This window comes from Poecilia formosa, unplaced genomic scaffold (assembly GCF_000485575.1).
Source record: "Poecilia formosa unplaced genomic scaffold, Poecilia_formosa-5.1.2 Scaffold136, whole genome shotgun sequence".
NCBI classification, from domain to species: Eukaryota; Metazoa; Chordata; class Actinopteri; order Cyprinodontiformes; family Poeciliidae; genus Poecilia; species Poecilia formosa.
This window is the reverse complement of record NW_006800075.1, coordinates 1,478,097-1,503,827: the sequence shown is the minus strand read 5'-3', so window position 1 is coordinate 1,503,827 and position 25,731 is coordinate 1,478,097. Positions and strand designations below refer to the sequence as shown.

The 25,731-nt window shown below is 37.9% G+C and overlaps 1 protein-coding gene across 1 annotated transcript; it reads left to right on the top strand.

Moving 5' to 3' along the window:
- timp2a (TIMP metallopeptidase inhibitor 2a) lies at positions 1-15,955 on the top strand. Its single transcript, XM_007562482.2, has 5 exons — positions 1-461; positions 9,449-9,549; positions 9,631-9,739; positions 12,100-12,224; positions 13,598-15,955. Exons 1-5 carry the CDS (start codon positions 329-331, stop codon positions 13,793-13,795), a joined length of 666 nt encoding a protein of 221 aa, XP_007562544.1. The 5' UTR covers positions 1-328; the 3' UTR covers positions 13,796-15,955.
- The last annotated feature ends 9,776 nt before the right edge of the window (positions 15,956-25,731 follow it).

Genomic DNA, 25,731 nt, shown 5'->3' with positions numbered 1-25,731 from the left:
GGGAGGAGCTTCAGATTTACAGAACCTCCTCGATCCCTGAAGTCAAAACACTCCGGGCAGACAGACATTTGCTGACAGCAGTGTCAGGACGGGTCTCTGGTCTCACCGTGTAGCCTCTCTGTCATTACGGAGCCGAACCGGCAGGTCCTGCCTGGTTGTTGTTGTTGACGTGCGTGTCGGTGAAACCAGTGGAGGGAGGAAGCGCTGCCTCTGGATCTACTCCGCAACGCATCTGCGCAGACGGAGACGAAGAGGCTGAAGAAAGAGAAGAAGAAGAAAAAGAAGAAGGAGAAGAAGAAGAAGAAGCCCCGCTGCAGTGTTTACCAAGATGCCGTTTTCCGTTAACGGCATCCTTTCTGCGCTCGCGCTGCTGCTGCTGCTGTGGCGCGCGGAGGAGCTCGCGGAAGCGTGCAGCTGCGCTCCGGTGCATCCGCAACAGGCGTTCTGCAACGCCGATGTAGGTGAGTGCAGCTCTGTTGTTGTTGTGTTGTTGTTTACGTGTTGCACCAGGGTGCCCGGCAGCTGTCCGGAGCCGCTGCGGTGCTCCAGAGCCTCCGACGCGGCTTCACAGACTGCCCTTGGCCGGTGGAAACCGCTGGAAAGCCTGACGATGAGGGGGGTGTTGCTCCGTAAGAGTCAAGGCCATGGCTCAGGCAGCTTGCACCACATTCAAGCTGCACACTTGCATTCCTACGCAGATTTAATTTTGCCAATATTGCCAACTGAAAAGCAAAAGTTTAGCAATATTTTGGGGGAAAGAATAGTTATAAATATGCTTAAATGTACATGAGGTAATCTCTAAATAAGGAATAAACACAAATTTCCAAGAAAAGATTATATTAATTTTAACATAAACAGAAATCTAAGTCAGTGGCGTTGCTAGATGTAAAACTATCCCAGGCCAGGGCCGGACTTAAGAGGATGTGGGCCCTTGGATTCAGTTTTGCTGCCCTGCCCAGTGTACTCCATTGGCCTCCACAGACACAAATCTTAATCCAGTTGACTAACTTTGAGATAGAGTGAAATGGACCATTTCCGTCATGGAAATGCGTCTGGTTTGCCCAAACAAGTCTCCTAATTGCAACAGATTGATTGTTGATTACACTTCAAAGTTTTCAGTCTAGGTTCTCGTGAAAATTAACTTTTCCCAAAATTACAGATTTGTTTTTAATGGTCTTTCTTTGAACACAACGTCATCAAACTGAATATTTACTGTAGAGGATCAGCAATGGCATCAATGTGCTCCAAACACAAAACATAGACGACACAAGGCAGAGAAAATCGCTTATGAATAATGGGGTTACCTTCTTTCCAACTGAATCTAGCTTCAAGAGCATTTTTTGTCAAAAAACTTTCCTTTTTTCTGCTTCAACTCATTTCCTCATTCCTTAGCAAAAACCATAGTTTGCAGAGAGGCATCAAGGGATTAAAATCAAGGTAAAAATGAAAGTAATGAGCAGGTACAAAAACTATCAGTCAGAAGAAAAAATTCCAGAGTCGTGAGGAATTTCAGAAAATATAAAATCGAAAGCTATCAAAAATGAATAGGATAAAATGAAAAGTGGTCATAGAGGCTGCACTAACAATGAAGCAGGAATGTCCAACAAGTTCTGGTTGTTTTTTTCAATAACAACAATCTCCTGTTTCCTCCATATTTATGGGAAAACAGGGAAGAGATGCAACTTTTTAAGGGAAGATGTTACCAACATGATGTGACAGATTGAATACTAAAATCGAATCATGAGGTTGTTCAGGGACACATTTGGTCGATCATTTTGTCAGAGGTGCTTACACCTTTGAGATCTAAAATGTATTTTGATGCTTTTTAAAAATGTCAGTGTCAGATTTATTTGTGCAGCCCATTTAAATTAACAGCAGTTGGCCAAATTGCTTCACATTTTACACCAACTATCACAACATAAAGCAAAGAATAGAACAATAAAAATAAAAACTCAGTGATATTAAACAGTGACAAGACCACAAGTGGAGTAAAAGTATCAGGAAAAACAGCAACTCAAACTGTATTAAGCTCCAGTGAAAACATAAATATTAAAAGTGGAAGCGCCTACTGTCTCATGTCAGAGGGCAAGTTGTTCCAAAGTTTAGAAACAACAACATGGAGAAACATAAGGCTGAAGTAACTCAGAGAAATTTGGGGGTAAAGGCACATATAGACCTTTATATGGCACTCTGCTATGACAAACTGGAGATATATTCTTTTTATGTCCACGAAAACCTTGGAAAGGTCACCTATTATGCTTCCTTGAACAGGTTTGGATAGATCTATAGGCTACACAAAATATGTTTACTTTTTTTTTTGCACAAACTTATTCTTGGATAATGAGATTTCAGTCTGGTCAGTTCTGCTTTTATTGAGCTCCTTTCAGATTGAGTTGTTTTAGGGCCTCTTGTCAATTTAAATCCAAATAAACTCCTGCTGGAAACGCCCCCAACTCCATGTTTACACTTGCAATGGCTGCAACAGATGCGCTATCATACAACCATATATCTTTGAAAAGCAGAAGTGGAGCCTCCTTCACACCCAAAAGAAATGTAGTAAGTAGTTTCTGGTTAGTAAGTCAACAACAAAGCACTTTTCTTTTCCAGCAGCCATTGTACATCGCACTCAGTGGCTCAGTTGGGGTTGCTAGGTGACAGAATGGGCTTCCCTGGAATTGCTAGGTAATGGGTTGGGCTTCCCTGGGGTTGCTAGGTAACGGGCTTGGCTCCCATGGGGTTGTTAGGTAATGGCTGGGCTTCCCTGGGGTTGCTAGGTAACGGGCTGGGCTTCTCTGGGGTTGCTAGGTAACGGACTGGGGTTGCTAGGTAACGGGCTGGGCTTGTGCCTGCTGATTTGTGACGTTACATTCGGAAGGTTTTTGAAACTGCTAATTTTCCAGACACCAAAGACATTAACTAATGTCCAAAAAGCAGCTGTTTTTTTTTGTTTTGTTTTGTTTTTTTTTATAGAACTTTAGCTGTTTTAAGAAGCAGTTGAGACCCAAATGGAACTAACAAAATGTGCAAAATGTTATATTTGCATATTAGGTCCCCTTTAAAGAAAATACTAAAGTCACACTTTCGGATCTATATGTTCTCATGGCAGTCTGATCTTCACTAGCAGTACTGTGGATAATTCCTTAGTCTTTTCTTATTCCTGTAAATTTTCCTTCTAAGCATTTAGACTTACTTTCCATCTTTCAAAGTGGATCATTTGGAGCATGTGGCTCCCAGTAAAATAGATTTATGCCTTAAGTGCATCTGCACTCAGTCACTGCTCCATTGGTGTTATTATTTCCCCCTGTGGTTTTATTTTCCCTTCTACCCTTATATGCACTATCTTAGTCTGATATAACAGGAGAAAATCCAGCCCCATCATTGCACTCAGCTCTAAAGCTCCAGGGTGAAGCCTGGGTTTTGCGGTGCAACGTGGCACCAGAAATCAGAAGGGGACAAGAGGACGGAGAGAGTATGAATGCTGGGTAAAATTCAACTGCAGAATATGCAACACCACAAACTTTTCTCAATTAGAAAAAAAAATCTAAAATACCACTTCTGTGCATTTTTCTGGGTGGTGCTGGGGAGGAATTGCAGGAATGTTTCTGGGGTTTTCCCAACTTTTTTTTTTTTTTTTTTGCTCCGGTGCTGCATGGGGACAACACACCCGTGTGCAGGCTTTCACAAACCAAACACACAACTGAAGGCCTGTGTGTCCATGCCATGCTCCCACTCACTGGCTATGTAGGACATCTGGCTGTCAGTGTTGGGAGGGGGAAAAACAGGCAATAAAAAAATGGCAGTGGAAGTTAAAATATGCATGGTATCCTGAAGAAAGTTGGAAAACTGCATTACTGTGGCTTCAGGTTTTCTGCTTTTTAACTCAAATCACACAAGAAGTGTGTGTGCTTCACAAAACGGAGGCTCTATTTTCAGGTGTGACTCAATCTCTAGCCGGCCGGGTGTCAGCCCCAGAGACAGGATGTCTAGCAGGAGAGGTGCATAGGTGTGCTTGTGTTGTTTTTTTTTTTTTCTGAGCGCGTATGAGTCAGGAAAACATTTTTAATGGTCATGCAGACCACCAAACCACAGAAATTCCCAGTTTCATTGGTGGCACATAATTTTTCACCAGCTTAGAGGGTAAAGCGGTAACGTGCCATCAGAAGCACCCACAGAAAGGACAGCAGTGGCATAGATGAGGGCAGGGATGTGGTTGAATGGAGTTTAGATGACTTCAAATCAGAAAAATCATGGAGAAATTTGCATAAATACAACAGTGGAGGTTAGTTTTAGTAAACTGAGGCCTGGCGTTAGCTGGTTGACTCAGTGAGTGTGTGCATCATCTTCAGTTTTCATCCAAAGTGATGCTCCAGGTCAGACCACAAGTCATCAAGAGTCCCGCCGTGTCATGCGTCCACTCCACAACTAGCAGTGCAAACATCCTCTTTTTAAATAAATCATTCGGCCACAGAGGGGGACTTCCCCCCACTGCCCTGCCCAGTCAGACTGGTTTATTGTCTGGAAGACCAGAGTCACCAAACTGTCTGCACAGAAGCAGAAGCAGGAAAGAAACATAGTATTTTCAGCTTAACGTTTTTATCCATATATGTTATTTTATTCACTAAGAGGAAAAAAACAAATGAAATGCTGACTTCTTCAACCAAATAAAATACAGAAAATCATCAAATTAGTTTCAGTTTATGAGAGCTAGCAGCTGAAATTTGGTATTGTTTCATTTTTTATTTTATTTAATTTTTAGCCTGCCATTTTTATAATTATCTTATTTTTATTAGACTTAATTTTATTTTTCTATTTTGTCATTTATGTGCTTGTGCTGTTGTGTTTGTTGTGAAGCAGTTTGGTCAGCTGAGGCTGTTGTAAATGTGCTTTATAAATAAAGCACATTTACATAAAGTGTTTTCTATAAAGTGTTTTGATCAAATATGGGGATAAATAATCAAAATTTGCTCAAATCTCATCGATAAACTATTTGTCTCAAGAAGTATTTCTAAAGGCTTCAAATGATTAAACAAATTTAGAATATCAGAAAGACATAAAGTCCTGTAAAAATACAACACGAAAGAGTAAATCTAACATTAAAGTTTTAAATGATTTAATAAATAAAAATAAAATAAAATAAAATTCCTCTAAACCTAAAAATCCTTGATGGTGAAAACTGTTTTAAAGAATTTCAGATAATTTTTTTGGTCACTGTGGAGAAACTTCAGCCTTCTTTTCTTGTAAGAATTGTTTTACCGGTAATTTAGCCACAATGGAGGATTTTCCTGTTTCAGGCCATGCCACAGGACCTGGATAAGGATTCATTCAGACTTTGACTAGGCCACTCCAAAACTTTCATTTTGAAAATTGTTTACTTTTTAACTCTTATTTTGTTCTTGACATAAGTGTCACAAGCAGATGGGTGGACATTTTCCTTCTTTATTTTCAGAATTCTTATTTATAAATCATAAATGATACTATAAGAGCCTACTCCTACTGTCAGCAGGATTTTCTTTCCTTAAACGCTGTGGTCGTTTAAACCAGATGTAACTGGGTGCACACCTTCCATAAAGTTCTGTTTGTGTTCAGAAAGAGAAATCCAGAGCTTGAACACAGATGTTGCACGACAGTCTGAGAGCAAGTCGGATTTTTATTTAATGCTCAAGTTAAGCAGAAGGTCCACTTACATCTGTAGCTGATTAAATCAGACCAAAGAAGACACTCGGATGATTTGGTGATCACTGGACGGCAAAAAAACAAGTTGACAGACAATCAGTGGGGGGCTCTGGTGTGTGTGTGTGTATGTGTGTGTGTGTGTGTGTGTGTGTGTGTGTGTGTGTGCGCGTGCATGCATGTGTGTGTGTGTGTTTGAAAGAAAATCATTGCATATTCCAAATAATACATGTGTGTAAGTCATTAGGCGTCATCTCAGCTGGCAGAATCAGGGAACAACTGAAATGTGGGTCACTTGGTGGTTTATGGAGGGGGTGGGGGGTCCTGGCTGCTGGATGACGCTCACTGATCAGACAATTTCAGGATCAACCGGCGCCAAACTCAACCGCCTTACTGGTAATCCTTCACTTCTCCAGATCTTACACAAAAATAATCTGATTAGTTCTCGATACATGTGTCGTCCCAATAATTATTGCAATAACTGATGATATTGAAATGGTATAATAACGCTCTCAAAGACTGGTAAACTTTAATTTAGTGGAAAAAAAATCCATAACACTGGAACTGGAAGATATTCTAAACAACCAAAATCAACAAGTAAAACGAGAAAAAAATAAATAAAATGGGTTATTTCGGTAAGCAAATTCACTCTCCACAAATATTAATCATCAGAATGTAAATTATCGCGATTATTTTAGTTTAAGATGCAACTAATTGGTACAAGCTGTGTTTATTTGTCTACTGTAGCTGATGCTGCTGCACATTTGCACAAGCTTCAAATGCAACTGAATTGTACAAGTTTTCCTGGGTATTTTGGTTTCTCTAAAGCAGAACCAACATATTGTTTTGCTTCCTGTGTCAACACTGTCCTGTTGCAGCATGTCGGGCATGCCGCATGGAGAAGCTGCCAAGGCAACAAAGAATATCTGAAGATGAAATATTAATTGCTTGATGGACTTTATGAAATCAGGACCATCAGAGTAGATGGGTTATGTTGGTAAAATGTGAGCCTGTGTTTTTTTTTTCTTGGTGAACGCATGTGTAAAGTAGATCTGTGTGGAGGAACTGCAACGATGTTGCAATGAACACAAACTGTAATGAAAAAACAAAAAGGAGGAGACCCAGGGCAGTTTTTAAAAGGGACTTCTTATGTAAAATTCACGTTTTGCACATTTTTAATACTTCCATTTAGGTCTCTAGAGTTTCTCCAAACAGCCCAAGTACTTAAAAAACATCCACCATTGCGTTTTTTGGTAATAAGTTCATGCTTTTTGGTGTCTGAATAATGAGCAGTTTCAAAAATCTTCTGATTGAGTCACAATCAATAGACACTAGCAATCCAGCCGGAGCTCCAGCACCTTTGGTCAGCTGGTTTTCCTATGTGCGCTGTACAATGGCTGCTGGAAAAGACATGTTTTGTTGTTGACATACCATCAAGAAACCACTTGCTGCATTCTTGTTGGTTGTGACGTAGGCTCCATTTCTGCTTTTCAAAGATGTATGGTTGTATAATTGTGCATTTATCTGCAGCCATTTTGCTGTGCGAGTGTAAATGTTGAGTTTGGGGGCATGGCCATCAGCAGCTTTTTTGGATTTAAAGTGACAAGTGGCCCTAAAACAGGTCAATGTGAAAGGAGATAAAATTAGGCTGAGCTGACCAGACTGAAATCTCATTATCTAAGAATAATTCTGTAAAAATGTAGCAAACATGTTTTGTACAGCCCATAATCTGTTCAAGAAAGCATAATAGGTCACCTTTAACGGCAGAATGCAAAAGCCTCTCCAAGCATATAGAGTAAAGTGAGCCAAAGGGGCGTGAGAACAGCAGTGTGTGTCTTTATCTCTGTGCACGTCCTCTGTTCATGCTCATTGTAGCCACCCCCACCAAACACACATACACCCACACTCTTATTGCTCATATTTTCCATTCTGAAATAAATGCTCCTAGCATAGCTGAAGCTTGAAGTCAGTCAAGCCATTAAAACACACAAAACACACACACACACACACTCATGGCCGAGTCATTATCCGAGCTGCGGCCTGCGAGTCCAATTTTTTAATCCCTAAATCTGTTCCTGTCGTTGGTTCCTGCTCCTGTTTTGCTGTAAGCTGGTGTTGTTGTGGTTTCAGTGGACTTAGGCTCTGTTATTAGCCTGAATGGAGAATCAGAGGTTTGGGGGGTAATTTAGAGCAGGATGCGTTGGCTGCACTTCGTTTATAATCAGCTGCACGGACACATGGTGGTTCATAAGAAGAAAATGTTAGAGTGCGAATGCTTGTTTCTAAGAATTTTTATTTTTATCTTAGATTTTTATTTATTTTTTTCAGTCTAGTACAAAGCAAATATGTAACGTTTTATTTGCTTTTCAAAGAATCTCTTTCAAGGGCTTAAATGTCTTCAGGTTTAAAAATGTGCAGCTTCTCTTGCATATTTTATATTTGGAAACTGGATATTAGAGTTCTGTTTGACTCCGTTTACACTCCAGTGTACAATCATTCACGTTGAAAACGTTTATTATTGGATTATAAATGAATAGGAGACATGTCGGCTCATTAAGCGTCTCAGTTACCAAGGTCCATCATTAATGTAAGACGTTTTGCAGCCCAGATTGTAACCGTAGCTGGTGCATGCAGGCTGCTAGCGGAGGTGTCCTTCATTTGATGCTATCAGGTTCTGTTAAGCCACAACAACAGCTGCAGAGTTTGTAGTTTGGGTTATTTTGGCTTTACAGGTGAAAAGCCAACATGTTTCTGCGCAGATGAGTTAAGTTCTTTATTTGATGGAAGAAATTATACCAATAAAAGACTGAGCTGTGGGCAGGATTAGCGCTAACATTCTCCAAAATTAATGCCATAAAAATTAATCTTATCTCTATGTATATATGAGACAAAAAGGTGAGGCTGCTTCAACTTTTCCCTGAATATTATTCTTACTACATGCTAGTAGTTTCTGTACACGCATTTGTGGAAATATTTCAAACCAATCAATGGATGAAAGTTTTAAGCTGGTAATTTTCTAGCTTCATGTAACACTTAGCTGCGCTGCAATCGTTCTTCCAGAAGCACAATATCAATACTATTTTAACATCTGTTATTCAAAATTACTTTTCACTTTTGGCTAGAGATGCACCGAGTCATGTATTTTCTGGCCGATGTCATCTTTTAGCTTTTTTTGTCTTATTTTGTAAAATCACTGGTGAAAATAGGTAACTTATTTTATTTCGATTTCTTTAATTCAGCTTTTGATGACGTGATTAGCCCTCGCAGGTAGTCAAGCATAAAACCTGCCAGTTACAACAGATTTTAGTTTATCTACTTTCAAGTAGTTTGGGCATTTTTATTTATTAATAAACATTGTTTAGTATTTATCTCAATGTAGATAAATCAAGAAGAAATACCTGCAAATTGTGATTTTACACCCAAATTCTAACATTTCTGGTTTTCATTTGACCTTTTCTGAATAGAAAGTCACTTCTTCCTTTGTGCTCAGCTCTTATTTGGTGGACCGGGGTTGGCAGGTTGAAATCTGAACAAACACCTGGAGTTCCTCAAGGCTGGATTCTCGAGTATGTCACAAAGAAGAAACGATATGCGATAAGAAGGGACATGAATGTGTCACCACTTTTAGACAATCTAATAGGTGGAGCTACAAATGTTTTTCCAACACTTATCTCTTCCCACGTTTATCCAGACAGAGAAAATCTTGAAATCTTATTCCATACTTGTGCAGACACATCTATACGTCTGAGTTAAATCTTCATCTGACTCTGTTTTCCAGTGATCCGTGCAAAAGTGGTGGGTGAAAGAGAAGTCGATTCTGGGAATGACATCTACGGGAACCCCATCAAGAGGATCCAGTATGACGTCAAACAGATCAAGGTTTAAATCATCCCACAGATGCCCAACATGTTAGAAAAGGTTTTGGTGTTTTACTCTTAAATATTGTTGTTGATATTTCAGATGTTTAAAGGGCCCAACCAGGACATTGAGGCGGTTTTCACTGCACCAGTTTCTGCTGTGTGTGGCGTCACCCTGGACGCAGCTGGGAAGAAGGAGTACCTGATCTCAGGTATTTATACTAAATAATGTTGCACAACTATTGTGTTAATGAAGAAGAAAGCAAATTCACAGAGACTGATGTATATGTAGAAGTTAATTTGGACATTTCTTTGTCTTGATTGCAGCAGCTTCGGTGTAATAAACAAAAGTTAGGACACTTTGTGGAAACAGTGAGGAAAGCTACGGGAATTTTTAAAAATATGACATTTGGGCATGCAGGTGTGCTAAACCAGGCAGACAAACACAGGGTAGATAAAGACTAGTGGGCATGTTGGGGGAGGAAACTGTTTATGTCATTATGGATAATGATACGTTTCTGTCTAAACCCTGTGGAGACCAGTGGGCCTTCGTCTACCGTAAGACACTTCGAGACTCCGGGAACGGTTGAGTAGCTGTTTACTCCACAGTGCATTTCTCAAAAACTGCAAACAGGCGTAATTATCTTTTCTATGTTAACACACAGCGCAGCTTTAACGAGAAATGCATCACTCAAGAAAAAACGGAGCTCCACAGGGCTTAATATTTGACCCATTTTATTCATCGCTGCTGTTTTATAGAAATAATTTGACTCTTTTTAGACTTAGTGATATTGAGCATCTTAGAGTGAGATGAGAGTGTCACTATTTTAAAATAAGTTCAGGCTGAAACTAAATTATATTTGCAAAGGATCATGGATGCTTGAAAGCCTCAGAGGTTTGCTAGGGTCAGAAACAAAGATAATCATGAAGACCAAGGAAGAATGAAGCTGTTTTCATGGAGCAATGTTTAATCCATCACATGAAAATGGAAAGAGCTGCAAACCTAAAACTAAAAAATACTAATAAACAACTTACTCTATATTTGATAAGTTAAAATGAACATCTTTTGGCAGTATTCAGATCCAATCTGCTTTAATTTGATTCCTAAGAATTTTTAAGATTGTTTATGTGGCCCTTAATAATCTAGAGGGCCACATACAGAACTGTAGCGGGCAGGATTTGGCCCCCAGGCCTCGAGTTTGACAGATGTGATCTAAACCGTCAGGTCAGAAAAGTAGTTATAATACTTGTAGCTCTTTCTCAAAAACTGAAGAAAGACTAAAAGTAGCTCCCAGTGACGCTTTTCTTAAAATTTTACCTCGGTAAGATGAAAGTTATTAACAAAGCAGCATAAGAGAACTGCTAACAAGATGAAATATTAGGATTAGTGAGCCTGGGAAGACAAAACGGAGAGATATTCTCTATCAAACACTTATAATAATAAACTTTTTAAAAAAGGGACAAGCTGCAGCTCAAACGTTTTAACCTGTAATATGATAAATGTGTCTTATTCCACTGGCAGATTATTTTTCATCAATATAAAGGAGTTATTGATGTAAAATAAGCTCCTATATCTTGCTGAAAAGTTACTTGTATGCTAGTTTTGTCTTATTTCAAGCTTACTAAAATATTTGCACTAGAAACTACTAGACCAAAAATACTTGGTAGGATTTGGTGTTTTTGTAATGTTGCAGTGTTGACTCTGGTTAGATGACTGCACTTTTCAGAGTTTTATTTTCAAACAACAATAAAGAAAACATGTCTCTTTTGCTTCCTTTCTCACTCATGCACAACTGTGTGTTCAGCCAATTGCTAAAAATACACAGAAGTTTCCTGCTTCAGTACGACAAAATGTGAGAAAGCCTCAGGAGAGTGAACACTTTTTCACCACACTGTAATGTTTTCATGTTGAGAGAGGTTGATGTTGTGAATTCAACGAACAGGAGCATCCGAATGAGGCGGCAGACGAAGCCGAAGAGACTCAGCAGATCATGAGGTCATTCATGCTCTGGTTTCCCCATCACAGACAGAGATGCACCCGCAATCATTCGCCCCCCTCTAATTACACGGAGTTGTAAGAGGAGGAACTGCTGAAGCCAGCGTTTCCTTTCGCAGCCTCAAACAGTGGCAAAAAACAGTCAGCTTTCTGCTGAGTGGGGCATCTTTGCAAAATCATTTATCTTCTACTTAGGTGGAAGGGTCAAACGTTGGAAGATTTGCAACAAATTGTGAGTCACATGAAGACTCCAACATGCTGAGAGGCGTTTTACAGACAGACAGCCATGAAGACGGAGCGACGCACATCTCAGCAAATCTGCAAACTTTGCTCCATATATCTTGTTTTGTCTAGTGCCACTTGTGTGGGTTGCACAGACGCTGGCACAGTCGTTAAGTGTAGATGCCTGCGGGCTCCAGTCTGGAAAGCAACAGCTTTTTATCTGGTGTACCAACAAATCTGTTATCTGTTGTTCAGCCTGTGAGAACATCCAGGGCTTGTTGTTTTTTGCCTAATCTTGTTTTGTCTGAAATGTTCTCTCACATGTGCTCCGCGCCACAACTCGCTCTTTTCCAGGCAAGGCCGAGGCGGGCGGACGCATGCACGTGACCCTGTGCGATTACATCATGCTCTGGGACTCCTTGAGCGCCACCCAGAAAAAGAGTCTCAGCCAGCGCTACCAGATGGGCTGCGACTGCAAGGTAAGGCAGCATAGGGCCATCTGTGTCTGTTTAACTCCCAGCATGACTAAGCAAAACAGCAAAACAGGCAGCAGGTATTCACTTCCTGCAGAGAAAATCCAGACACAAGCAGGCTGGGTGAAAACAAGACATCACAACAACAAACTGGATTTTAAAGTTAGAATTGATCACTTTTTGTGGCTGGTTTTTAATTTTATCTTAATAAATTAGGTAAAAATGACATATTGTCATTTAAGGAGTTCTCGGCGTCCATCTAAAGCTGCAACTTTTCATTTCAGTGATGTGATTCAAGTGTTTTGTTTTTTTTAAGTTAGATCTGATGATTATGAATAAAAACCCTCAATTGCATTTCTTAGAATATTACAAAAGACCAACCAAAACGGATATTTTAATACAAAAATTCTACGTTGTCCTAATAATAAGGAAGACTGCTGACTTTGATAGTTGTTCAGCAGACAGTCATCAACAGCTTCAACAGGGAGGGTAAGCAGCTATAAAGTTTATTATTAAGTAAGCTGGATGTTTGCAGAGTGTCGTATCCAAACATCTTAATTTAATTTGAGTGGAAGGAAAAACTGGGTTAGGAAGTGATGCACAAGCAACAGGGATAACAGCATCTTATTTAGCGGTTTGGTAAGGTTTCTAACAAGTCTGCAAAAGCCTTGAAGAGTATTTGATTTGACTATTAGGGTGGAGAATAAGAATAAAGTTAAGAAAAACATTATTTCCAGACTTTACTGCTTATATCATTCTCTGAAAATGCTGTCCCTCTTTATATTTGTCATAGCATATAGTGTTTGGATATTCAAACTGCTCAAAACCATTTGTGTTTTTTAGTAGATGAGATGCTGGGGCTCACAGAAAATGGTGACAAGCTTATAATAATGTAAAATAATTATTGATGTTTTCACTTGATCTCACAATTTTTTTCGGTCTACACAAATATTGTATAAACGTGGCTCTTTCTAAGTAATTACAAAACTAATTTCCATATAGGTATGCATTAAATGAACAATATAAGTTACAAACAACATATAATTTTCCAGAAGTGTATGACCTAAAGTTGTTTTTCTTATAAAGTGTTACGAATTGATTTATAGTGGAGCATTTTTTTCCAACTCCTCATCCAAACTGTTCCATAGTTTTACTCCATGCACTGAAATCCACATTTCTGTTTAAAATCACACTTCATTCTGTTATTTTTGTCATCTTAAGACAAAAAACTTTTATAAATAAATTGCCAGTAATCTCTTCATAGCATTTTCAACATTAATAACAAAAAGAATCAGCAATATCTTTTATCTCCTGCAAATATTATTCAGTTTCACGTTAGCGCAGAGTTCACAGCGGCTTTGTTTTGTGTTTTTCTGCAGATTGTGCGCTGTCCCTCTCTGCCCTGTGAGATATCAGCCCCTGAGGAGTGTCTGTGGACGGACCTGATGATCGAGAAGCAGGTGCACGGACGCCAGGCCAACCACTACGCCTGCGTCAAGAGGGCAGATGGCTCCTGCTCTTGGTACCGTGGCGTCGCCCCACCCAAGAAGGAGTTTCTGGACGCAGAGGACCCTTAAGTCCGCAACCTGACAGAGAGAAACAGAAACAAGGCAATTGAAATAAAAAATTAGGCTATTTAACAATTTAAAGCTATTTTGATAGAAATTAGCTGCTGTTCTGAAAATAACTTTTAGCCTCTTGTCGATGTGACCACTTTTCATGCTAAAGTTTCCCATGATTAAACAACTCAGAAGTGGCTCAAAAGTTGTCGTCGGATGCAGCATTTTCATTAAAAATTAAAAAAAAACATGACATCATGAAACTTAGGCTGTGTTGGAAATGTTCACTCACTCGTTATGTAAAGTTAATGTTAAACTAATTAGTATTTACAGTTATTTATTCCATAAATAATCACCAGCAAGACAGAGGCCCAAATTTGAGGTGATGGAATCGGAAAATCAAACAATTAGCATTGACGTTAGCAGTACAACACTGTTTTGCACACTTCACGCCACAGTTAGCATACTAGCATATTGATACTAACAGTCAGGCTCAGTTACCTTAATGGCCAGATGTTTAATATTAGCCTTCACTCAATCTGTTTGTTGTTAAAAGTGGACTAGTTTTCTTGAAAGCAACATAATTGAAGTAATTTCCTGTTTTATTCAAGTCAGGCTGTAGTTAGCTGCCACTGCTGTTAGCAATTAGCATGCTGGCATTAGTGGTTACCACTTGGCTTTTAGAAAACTTCTTAACGTTAGCTTTGATTCGTCTTTTAAGACTTTAAGTGAAAACACAGCAGTGGTCCTAGAAATCAGTTCCCTAAACGTCCATTAACAGTTAACATTTGCTAATGCTAACGGTTAGCATAAACCGTATGCTAACAGTGTGCACTCTCTGTATTCTACTTTACAAAATGGGTGAATTGCTAATAGTGGACTCACTAATGAAAGAGTGGACAATTTGAACACAACTATAGACTGGTGAAGTGTCGGTGCAACTTCCTCCTGAGGCTGGCGTTAGGAGGTCATACATGCTTGCTGAGACAGAGCTCTCCCTGTCCAAAAACGCTCGACATCAGAGCGGCAGTCAATCATTCTCTGCTCCCTCTGACCATCATTTACTCTCCATCTTGTTTCAACTTTTATTACCTCATTCTCTTATTTTATTCCAAAGCAAATTTCAAGTTGCCTTTCTTTTTTAAATATCTCTTATTTACACTTCTCTCATTTTCTCCCCCATAAGTACTGGTGACGCCCACAACCTGCTTTCCTTAAATAGAGCGCGTAGATGAAGATTACCCATCTAAATTAAAGCCAACTCCTCTTCACTACTCTGCAGTCAAATCTTAAATACTGTATCCCCTTCCTTCTTTTTCATCTTTATGTAGCTGTACAGTACCTATGCATATACTTTTGGTGTTACTTGATAATTATTATTTACTGCGTTAGAACTAGATTTGCACTTTTTGAGGATGAATTCCAGTAAAGACAAGAGCCTGAGCACGCGGATGTGACATTTGTCGTTTGCCCAGACTGCCAAATCCACCTCTGGTGCAGATTTTGTCTGGTGATGAAAGAACACACGCAAATCTTCGCTATATTTGTCATAACACAAAATAAAATATTACAATAAAACCGTAGACGTGTGAAAGTTCTGGGTATCGGGGGAGATTGAATGTGTGAAAGAGGGATTGAGACGAGCTCGCAAGATGATATTTCAGTGTCTTTGTATTATCTGTCGATTGTAAATGCAAACAGCAGTTTAATGGTATTCTCTACATGCCTAATGTTAGCTCTGACTTGTCTTTCAAGTTATTATTAAATAAAAGCTTTATCGCTGTCCTAGAAAGCAACCTAATCAAAGTTTACAGTGCTGTTTTATACACCTCAACCTACAATATCTAATAAATATATGTATGATGAAGTATTAGAGGCATAATTTAAAAGTAAACTCTTTCCATTTCCATTTACTTTGTACTTTTCAGTGTTATTATAAAAGTCGTCATGATTTTTGTGTGTTTGTCCACAATTGTTTTTAGCTGTCTTCAAACAGAGGGACCTCTTGCGCTGGAGTAACGTGAGAGTGCGGTTAACAAGTCCTTTTAGCGGAAGTGTAGAGAAATAAGTAAACATTGTTTTATTAGAGGACTTTGCATGTTTTTGATGCTTTGTGTAAGTCCAGGCAAAGGACAGAATATTCAGTATTATCAAATAAAAACACAAGTTTGAAAGAGTGTCTTCTGCTTGTCTGTGGGGTTTTTATTTGGATTTTGTTTCATTATTTTAACTCAAAAGATATTCCGGACCAGAATACAATAGTGTCTTTGCTCTTTAAATTTCAGCATAAAAGCAGGTGAAAGCTTTACAAGAATGAGAGTATAGCAGCTAGATATACACTTATTCAAATTAGCATTATTAGCATTTCTATGGGGGAATTTTTCTGCCATAATCCAAAAGCACACATTTTCATTTTGAAAGCAGGATTTCATGTCTTTCTTCTCAAAATTTGTAATGTTTGTACACAAAACATCTCGCGCTCAGACATAGTCTCTGTTCGGACTCTCCTCGCTTATGAAACATTTTCTGCTTGCTTCTGGGACAAGAAATGCATCGTCGCCTGGCAACCTCTCAGCCAGTAGTGTTGTACTGGGTGCGTTTGTTTCCTTCTAGCGGGTGTGCCTGTGTGGCTACTATTGATTGTAGCAACCTGTGCCACCCACTGGATGTAGGAAGAAACAACAGCCTCAGGTTTCCACTCCATATTCCACTAAATATCCGCTAGCAGTGTGCTACTGATCACTAACAGCCTTCTAATATTAGGTAGGAGTTTGTTCACCCAACCAACTCCTTACATCCAGTGGGTGGTGCAGGTTGCTACAATCAATAGTAGTTACACAGGCACATCCACAAGAAGGAAACATACACACCCAGTAAAACACTTTCATTCTATTGGCTAAGAGGTTGCCAGGCGACGGTACCAAAAGGTTCCAAAAGCAAGCAGAGAATGTTTTGTAAGCGAGCAGAGTTCTCAAGAGTGTGAGGAGAAAGGTTTGAGTAAACATTACAAGTTTTGAGAAGAAATTCATGAAGTCCTGCTTTCAAAATGACAATGTAAGCAAAAGTATTAAAAGTTTTGAGAACAAAAGACATGGAATCCTGCTCTCAGACTGAAAATGTGAGCTCTTGAATTGTGGCAGAAAAATTTCCCCATACATTTCAAATAAAAACTGCTACAGCGTCAAACAACTCTCAATATTGCTCCATCAAACTGCGCACAGGCGTACCTCAAGACTGTGTTTTCAGTTCTTTATTTTTTACTCTGCTGACCTGTTATTCTACAAAATTCAGCACAAAAGAGGTGTTGAAGTTTTCCAACAAAAAGCAAACAGGATGAAACATCCTACCAGAGCAGAGTGAGTCAGAGTGGGAACATTAATCTGTCTTAAGACCTCAATAAAACTAAAAAGCTGAATGTCAGCAGAACTAAACTTCAGAGAGTCTTAAATATAACAGGCTTGACCCAGAAAACCCAGTAAAAGCTGACATTAGTGAGAATTCCCCTTCTCAATCTTCACTGCTTTTTAAAGAGACGGTCTCGACGAACTGCTCACATCACAGGATAACAATGACATTGCTCTCATTTCGCCTGTAAGCTTTCGTATGGCTACAGTTTTGTTGAATTAACAACATTTATAATATGAAATAGCTTATATTTAGTGCCAATTATGCTGCCAAATTCCCACCAATAGTCCCATGATTTTCAGAAAAATCAAAAACTGAAATATTCTCAAAGCATCTCAACAATTATTTCTACAACTTTATGCGAAAGTTGCAGTTATGTTCAGGTAAACTCATGAAAAGACGTCAAGCTTGTAGAAAAGATTGATGTTGAGGCCACGGATGTTAATGACAGTAACTGGATCATTTTGTTTTAACTCCGACTATTAAGCTGAATAAACTTTCCAACCTGCGGTGAATCTTCAAATGTTCAGAAATCTGTAGTGGGAATGAGTGAAACTTTTTAAAATGTCACTTCAGTGCAAAAACATAAAATATTACTGTTTGTTGTCTAGTTTCTAATGCAGATATCAGAGTATACTTGAAATAAGGTAAACTTACAAGTAACTTTTCAGCACAAAATATGAACTTGTTTTAAGTCAAAAGTTACTTAATGCTAATGAAAAAGTTCTAGTTGTAAGTTAAATAATCTGCCTTTGGAACCGGTATTTTTGACATTTAACAAGCTCAAATATCTTGCTGGAAAACTTACCTATAAGTTAGTTGTGACTTATTTCAACTGAACTAAGATTTTATGTTTTTGCAGTGTTCAGAGCAGAGAACCACTGAACTAATAGAAGCAATAAAAATCCCAAATGAAATGTGTTTTCTGGTTTTTAGTTGTGTCTTTGTATTAAAATACATTGTAAGCAAGAAAGTTTTACATTAAAACCTTCATAAAACAGAAGGTTTATGTTTCACTGGGCACATAAGTTCAACATTATATATTTATCTTATGTCACGGCTTTAAAATTGACCTTCAATTTTTGGCTGGTTTTAATTTCCCACTGTGGGACGGAGCGCAGGCAGAACTGAGTTGTGTCCTGTGAGAATTCAAGTAGATGTGGCAATCGACTCAGCATGGAAACTATTTGAGCAATGTAGAGGCTAGGCCCGCATCAGGCGATTTTGTCATCTCTGTTCATTCTCTGCTTGATCATTTCAAACAGGACTGTCATAATCACCCTGAGTCAGGAGGGATTTTCAGGTCAGGTCAACATATCTCAGAGAGGATGTAATTTTAGCAGGTGGAGATTTTTTTTAAATTCTAGTTCTGGGTCGTTTTGTCAAACATGAATTCAACTTTTACTTGTACGCCTGTGTCTGAAAGCTGTTGGGCAAACCAGAGCAGAACGTAGATGGGGAGATGATGTTGCAAGTTCTGCTGTGCAATCCTGGTTTGCCAACGCAGAGAAACCGGACAGGCGGTTTCAAGCAGGGGTGTTAAACTCAAACACACAGTGGGCTAAAATTAAAGACTTAGTCAAAGTTGTGGGCCAACTTTGCTTTATAGGAAAAATGTAACAGCTACGTTGGCTCCACGCACAAGACGCAGGTCTGTCATTAACCTGGTGAACAGATATTTTGCTTCCCACTTGTCCAGACAAAAAAAAAAGGTCTGTTTTTCAAGTTTTGTTAGGCCGTTTTCAGGAGTAGCTCATGGTTGACACATCAATCCACCAGCAGAGTTGATTAATTTATTATGTTATTTCTGCATTTCTATATTTATTTTATTTAGTTAGTTAGTGAATTGTTATTTTATGTCTCTTGAGATAAAATCTTTGATTTTATTTAGGGAGACCTGGAAAAGAGGATAGAATAACAGAACAAAAGATACACACAAAACATTATACAACTCACATAATTACAAAACCAAATTAAAACTGATGAGAATTACAAGATTACAACCATACCATAAACTAAGATTTAATATAAATATTACAACAATTATAATCCTGTATCATACAGTTAAATAAGAGCAGTTTGATTTTTGGGTTGTATGGCGGTGATTAAAATAAGAACGATTTGTTTTCTTTAGTTTCACTGCCACCTAGTGGCCACCAGGCGACACATCAGTTTTCTTATACCTGTGAAATCTGTAATATCTATAATAATTGAATAAGAAAGGCAATGGTGATTAATTATTATATAAGTACATAAAATGTAAAGAAACAAAAGCTGTTTTAAGTTCCTTTTCTTTATCTAAATAGTGAACCAAAGTGTAAATAAATGTAAAACTTTATTTTACTACATACAGATCGCATATTTACAGTACCTTGAAGAAGTATTTACACCTGCTTAAGCTTTTCACATTTTGTTACATTACAACAAAAACCTTCAAATTATTTTTATGTACATTTCCAGTTGCAGTGGACACAGAAAACATGTGGAAGAAAGATCTCAGATGAGAAAAATGTACTTTTAGCCTAAAGTCTAACATTAGCGAGACCTAAAACTACAATTCCCTTCAGCACACCACAGGCAGCAACATGCTGTTCATGGGAAGATGGAAGGACCTGCAAAAGGTCGCAGATTGAATTTATTTATTTATTGTATTGACAAAAACCTGATTGGTGTACTCCTAACAAACGTGAAAGAGAAACTGACCCTTTCTTTTAAATATTATTGGCCTTTATTAATCAGTAAATAGAAAAGAGAAGGGAAATACATACAACAAAGCGGCAGCGACCAGGAAACAAACCACAACCGCACCGAGGACAGCAGTTTCTGCGCACTACACCAATTGAGGCACCGAAATGCACCCAACTAAACATTAGTTTCTTAATGTGGATATAAATATGCAAAAATATGTTCTTTCCAAATTTTAATAATGAGTGATCCAGGTGTTTTTAAAGCAATATGCAAAATATAAGTACAAAATAACTGGTAAATCTGGTCATCCCGCATTAATTTTTGGGTCAGTGTAACAGTAATTAACCTGTAATAATTCAACGTTTCTGACCAAAGAGCAACAAAAACAATTATAAGTCAGATATTTTCTTCTCTTTTTTTCTGATTTTGAGAACAGTTCACTCTTTAGCCATTTATTCTCCAGAGATTTTTTTCGATTCCTTTCTCATTTAAAGCTCAGATTTGATTGTTTTTGTGTTCGTGTCTGAAACCATGTAGGAGATTTATGGAGCCGCTTGTTCTCTGACACTCCCAGGTGAATTTCTTCTTAAAAGACTTCAAGCTAACTTCAATCTGTTGCCAGGGAACTGAGTTCTTTCTAAAAATATGTCTGTGTGACTCTGCATCGTGATAACGGTCATTCTGAAAGTGTGGGCACAATTTCAGAAGGCTTGATCTGTCCTCTCACTGCGACAGCATTATTATGGCTCCTCCAGTCACTGTGACCACTTCAATATTCTGCAAAACATTCTGTCTAATATAGCACACATCTTTTGGCAATGTTTGTAAAGTTGTAAATTTTATTTAAACTGAAACCAAAAGGTTTACAATTCAAATTATTTGTTGTTATGTGTGTTCACATAAGCAACTACTATAGAGAGGGATTAATTATTGATAATATGATGTATTGTGATGACCGACTCAAAGTGACTAATCTCTGTTGGCAAAGGAATCAATTCCCTACACTTAAATACAGAGCAGATATCTATTGGTCTGAAGATGTAGGTGTTTGATAAAAATGCATTTTGTTTAAATAAAAAGACCAGCAATTGTCTAGTGTAGGAATTAAGAAAAACTGTTTTCCAAACATTTACTCTGTTTGTGTGGAATAAATTAACATGAATTTATTACTTTCACTTTCTTTTTGCAGAACATTGTCACCATTTTGACTCAGATTTTAGTTAAGGAGTAATTTTATTTTATTTTGTGTAAAGTGAGTAATGTGTTTGTGTTTTAGTTTAATGTTTCCTCTTTTTAAACTAACAATTTTAAGTTGAAAGAAATAATCTTCTTAAATGCATCAAATTAGCCCTTTTAGTTTATAGTCAAATTGAAAGCTTCAAACTTTAGTTTTCTTTTTCTGGTTCAGCTTGTGTTATTTATTTGGTGGGACAGACTGTTTGTTTTGGAGCAAAATGTTGTTTTTGTTTTTGAGTAAATGTATGGAGCTCTGATAGTGCCAAAAAAAAGACTGAGTATACATTTTGGTGATCTTAAAAAAAAAAAAAGAAACCTGTAGATTTTTCTAATTTTGCAAAAAAAAAAAAAAAAAAAATCTCAAACAACAAATAAACAAACAAAAAACACTTCAGTCATTGTTTTATTATAATTAGATTAAAAAAAATTTGGATGTTAGAGAAAAACTTAGACATGTAATTGTTAGGTTCTGTGTTTTGAGTTTGAGTTTCTTTCTGTCTAGTCCTGTTTTCCCCTGAGTCTCTGTGCTGTCTTGATTGATCCCAGCTGTGTCTCGTTCCTGTGATTACCCTCCCAGTGTATTTAGTCCCACCTGTTGTCTGTGTTCCTGGTCGGATCCTCTTCTAACGTCATACCTCTTACGTGTAGCGTCTGCCGTCAAGCTCTCCAGTCGCACTGTTTTCAAGTCCTGGTTAGCCTTAGCTCCTGTATTGAGTCACCTTGTTGTCAGTTGCTACCGGTTATTAGCTGTGTGCTATTGTTCCTGCCATGCTGCCTGACTGGACTGTTTTTGAGCAACATTCATCATTAAATTCATCATCATCATCTTCTTCTGGGTCTCCTGCATTCATTCTCACCACCACCAACCACACCCCATGACAGTAATAGGTTGATTAGGTTTAGTAAATAAAAATACAGCTTGCCTTTGCCTACTTGTGCCAAAGACAAAACACTTGGATATTTATTAAACTAAAACATCTATAAATGTGCTTTAATTTACCTTAGCTGCATCAATCTTTGTATGATTTAGATCATACAATTATTGTCCACAGCAGGTTTTATTGTTTCCAAATAATTTGTAGTCTTACTTATATTTCTAAAGCATTTATACAGTGTATTCTGCAAAACAAAAAATATTAGGGAGGGACAAAAAGAAAATCCAAATTATTTTATGCTCTATTCTAATAAAATAGAGCATATTATTTTGATATCACTATTATTGAAATAGTTTGTAATTGCTGAAAAAAACCTAAATTACATTTGGGAATGTTATTTTAAAAACATACTTCAGCAAACCTTGAGGAGCTTAATGTTACATGACGCAACATTTTCTTGCGTCAAACCCCCCGGATCATGCCACCCTGGTTGGACAGCCACATCAAAAATCTCACTGCAATAAGGCTTTTCTCTCGTTGGGTGTGTGCTGCTCTGTGATGCAACTCTGCAAGGATAAAGAGAACATACAGACGTAGGCTGTTGGGTTGATTTTATTGTTCATGTTGTTTCAATATTAGCCTTTAACAGCCATCACAATAAGAGTTCCTACAGCAGTGACTCATACAGAGCCAGGATGGGGTTCACAGGATGCATTTTAAACTAGTATATTAAATAAAAGGCATTTATTCAGAATTTGCCCACATCTCTCCCCTCAAAGCTGTAACCTACCTGCATGCTGGAGCAAATATGTTTGTGAATGTAGCGTTTACTGTCTGAGTGGGAAAGCTTTGCAGAAAAAGAGATCCATTTACCACCCACTGATAAAATGCTGCTGATTTTCAGCTGTTCACTTCCATAAAACACAATTTAAATCCTCAGCAACAGGCGCTTCAACTCTAACCCGATGGTATTTATCATTCATATGAAACATGGATTTATTCCGGCACAGACGAAAAAAAAAGAAAAAAAAAGACCCTGACTGGCAATTTTTCCGTCCATATGCTAATCTTGTAAAAAGTTCACAGAGGCTGCCGACATCACAACACCTACTCTTTCTCTTTCTTTTCAGTGACGCTCTTGTTCTTTCCAGATCTAGACACACAAAGCAACGAGACGTTCCTGGTTGTTCAGAGTGTTATCTGCTGAGGGATGAACACGGCAGGGAGGATAAGTGGCACAGAAAGTTCAACTGAGGAGGAGGTCAGGTCTGTAGAGAGAAAGAGAGAGAGAGAGAGAGAGAGGAGGCTTAAATAGATTTAATGAGAGCAAATATTAAGAAAAATCACGTTCCTTCAAAGTGAGCATAAAAAATTATTGTCAAAATTGTCAGCTCAAAAATATATCATTACAAAAACAGCGACTTTTTTTCTACTTACTCTAACATAAGCTAAACGTTTTACTTGTTTAATCAGATTAAACAAGTAATCAACTTTTTTTTTCTTTGTAGAAATGGGATTGTAGATCCCAAACTTCAAGTGGCTTTCTCAGTTTTTTTTTCTTTTTAAATGAAAGGCATGCAGTTTGCTTATTATTTTTGGACTCGATGGACGAAAAATTTAAAAATATTTTGTCTTCTCTCAGCCACAAAAACAGGATCTAGGTCAGCTTCCATTTGAAAACATTTGCTGTATTTAACCAGGGTTTTATACAGCATTTCAAAGCAGATTTGGTTGCAACAAAGTGTAATATAAAGCATAGATTAATGAGTGGCTGTGGTAGTCACCCAAAAAAAATAGATGGAAATATTTTTGTTGCTTTGCCCCAATTTATTCTTGAATTGTGGTTATGGGGGCCGCCAAACATCATTCCACGGGCCACAAATGGCCCCTGGATCCCAACTTTGAACACCCTCAGTCTAGACAGCAGCAGCAGTGCTTTACAGCAGATGCAGTTTATATTTAGATGTAGAGGAAGCTTCCTGCTGTGACAACTGCTGACATTTTTAACGTCTATTTGATTCAAGTTGTTATACGACCCGCTTTTAAGTGATTGTGAATAAATCTACAGTCGCTTCTGCCCACTTTGAATCGGCTTGGTAGTGATTCTTCAATTATTTTCTCATTTCAAAAACGTTCAAGGTTTTAAAACTGGTTTTTAGACTATTTTGATATTTATAAAAAAAGAGAAAGAAAGAAGGACATTTGGACAAGATGGAGCCTGAGAGCTAAAACAAACTCTATGCTGTCCTCAAATAAGCAGAATAAATTTTGAGAAATCTGGGTGAAATAAATCAATTTATTGCGGAGCTGAAAATGAAAGATACGTTTTTCATTTCAATGTGTAGAATTGGGGTAAAGTTGGTGTCAGTAGAACCAAAATATGCAGAATAAAATGGGCAAAATGAGAGTTATTAAGTCTAAAGAGCTACAAGGTGCAGACACTTGAATAAGATTTTTAAATTTGCATCTGAATGAATCACTAGATTTCATTCATCAACAGTAATTTGACAGACAAGGGAGAAGAAAATTAGATTTCTGATCATATTGTGCAGAGCAATGTTTAGAGAAAATCAAACGGGTCGAACGTGGTGGTGGAGGGATAATAATTTGGGCTTCTTTGTTATTCACAGGATCTGAGCAGCTTAAACTCCAAACATGAGAGCAAGTCTGTTCAACATCTACAATTTGACTAGAAATGTGTCCTCAGTGGAAAAATAATCCAAAATAAAGCAGCAGATCTAAAACAGAAGGGCTGAAAAAGACCAAATCCCCAGCGGCTCAGTTAAAATTCACATCTCAACCCAAGTAAAGTACAAAGTTTGATACAAACGTCTTCAAACCTCAATGAATTTAAGTAAAACTGTAAAGAGTGAGACAATGAAAAAGTCAAACAGAAAATGACTTCAGTTCCTGCTGCTGATGCTGGTTCTATAAGCTGCTGAGATATCAGGTGTAATGTTTAGTTTTTTTTTTGTTTGTTTGTTTGTTTTTTTGCATTTCTTTCCAACTTACTAACTACAGCAAATGTTTTGTCAATATAAAAAGTTACTTTCTTTTTTTTAAGCACTTTTTAAACAAAAATGTAGCCCACTTCCGGTCCGTAAATATAAAGGTTGGCGTGGAAAGGTGCAGAAATAAGGCTGGAACTTTTTTCTCTAAATGCATCCATTTTTATTTAGATTCTTGAATCATTTCCTGCTCAGATGATCACTTTTAGGCCTGAACTGTCAATAAATAAACCAACAAATAGCTTTAAAGCAAAAAAAAAAAAAAAAAGAAAGAAAGAAAGAAAAATATTTGAAGTGGTCCCAATCAACAAAAATCTTGAATGACTTGATTAAAAAAAACACTGACAGGAAAGCAATCACAGTACATGATGCTACCACCACCGTGCTTAACAGTTTGAACTACGTTTTGAATTTTTCTTGATAAAATCTCTTGAAAATCAAGTATCATTTTCCCTCCAACTCTCGGCATATGAATGCTCTTTTAAGGCTCTGTATCCCTTGCTCTTATTACTGCGTGTTTGCTCAGCTCTGACTAAACTTAACTGGGCTCTGATGCATTGTGAGTAGGTGTGAAACAGGATGCTGCGAGGTGCATGTGTGTGTTTGCATTTGTCATCGCCACCAAGAATACTTTTGAACAACTGTTCAAAGTAACACAAGAAGGGGAGGAGGATTTGAACGCCCATTAGCGCTTGCTGGACTCCTTTAAGTAAGAGAAACACTTGAGAAAGATGGTGGCATA

Coding starts and splice junctions, on each gene's coding strand:
- timp2a (XM_007562482.2), top strand. CDS start 329: ATGCCGTTTTCCGTTAACGGCATCCTTTCTGCGCTCGCGCTGCTGCTG. Junction 462..9,448: donor GTTCTGCAACGCCGATGTAG/GTGAGTGCAGCT, acceptor TCTGTTTTCCAG/TGATCCGTGCAAAAGTGGTG. Junction 9,740..12,099: donor GAAGGAGTACCTGATCTCAG/GTATTTATACTA, acceptor GCTCTTTTCCAG/GCAAGGCCGAGGCGGGCGGA.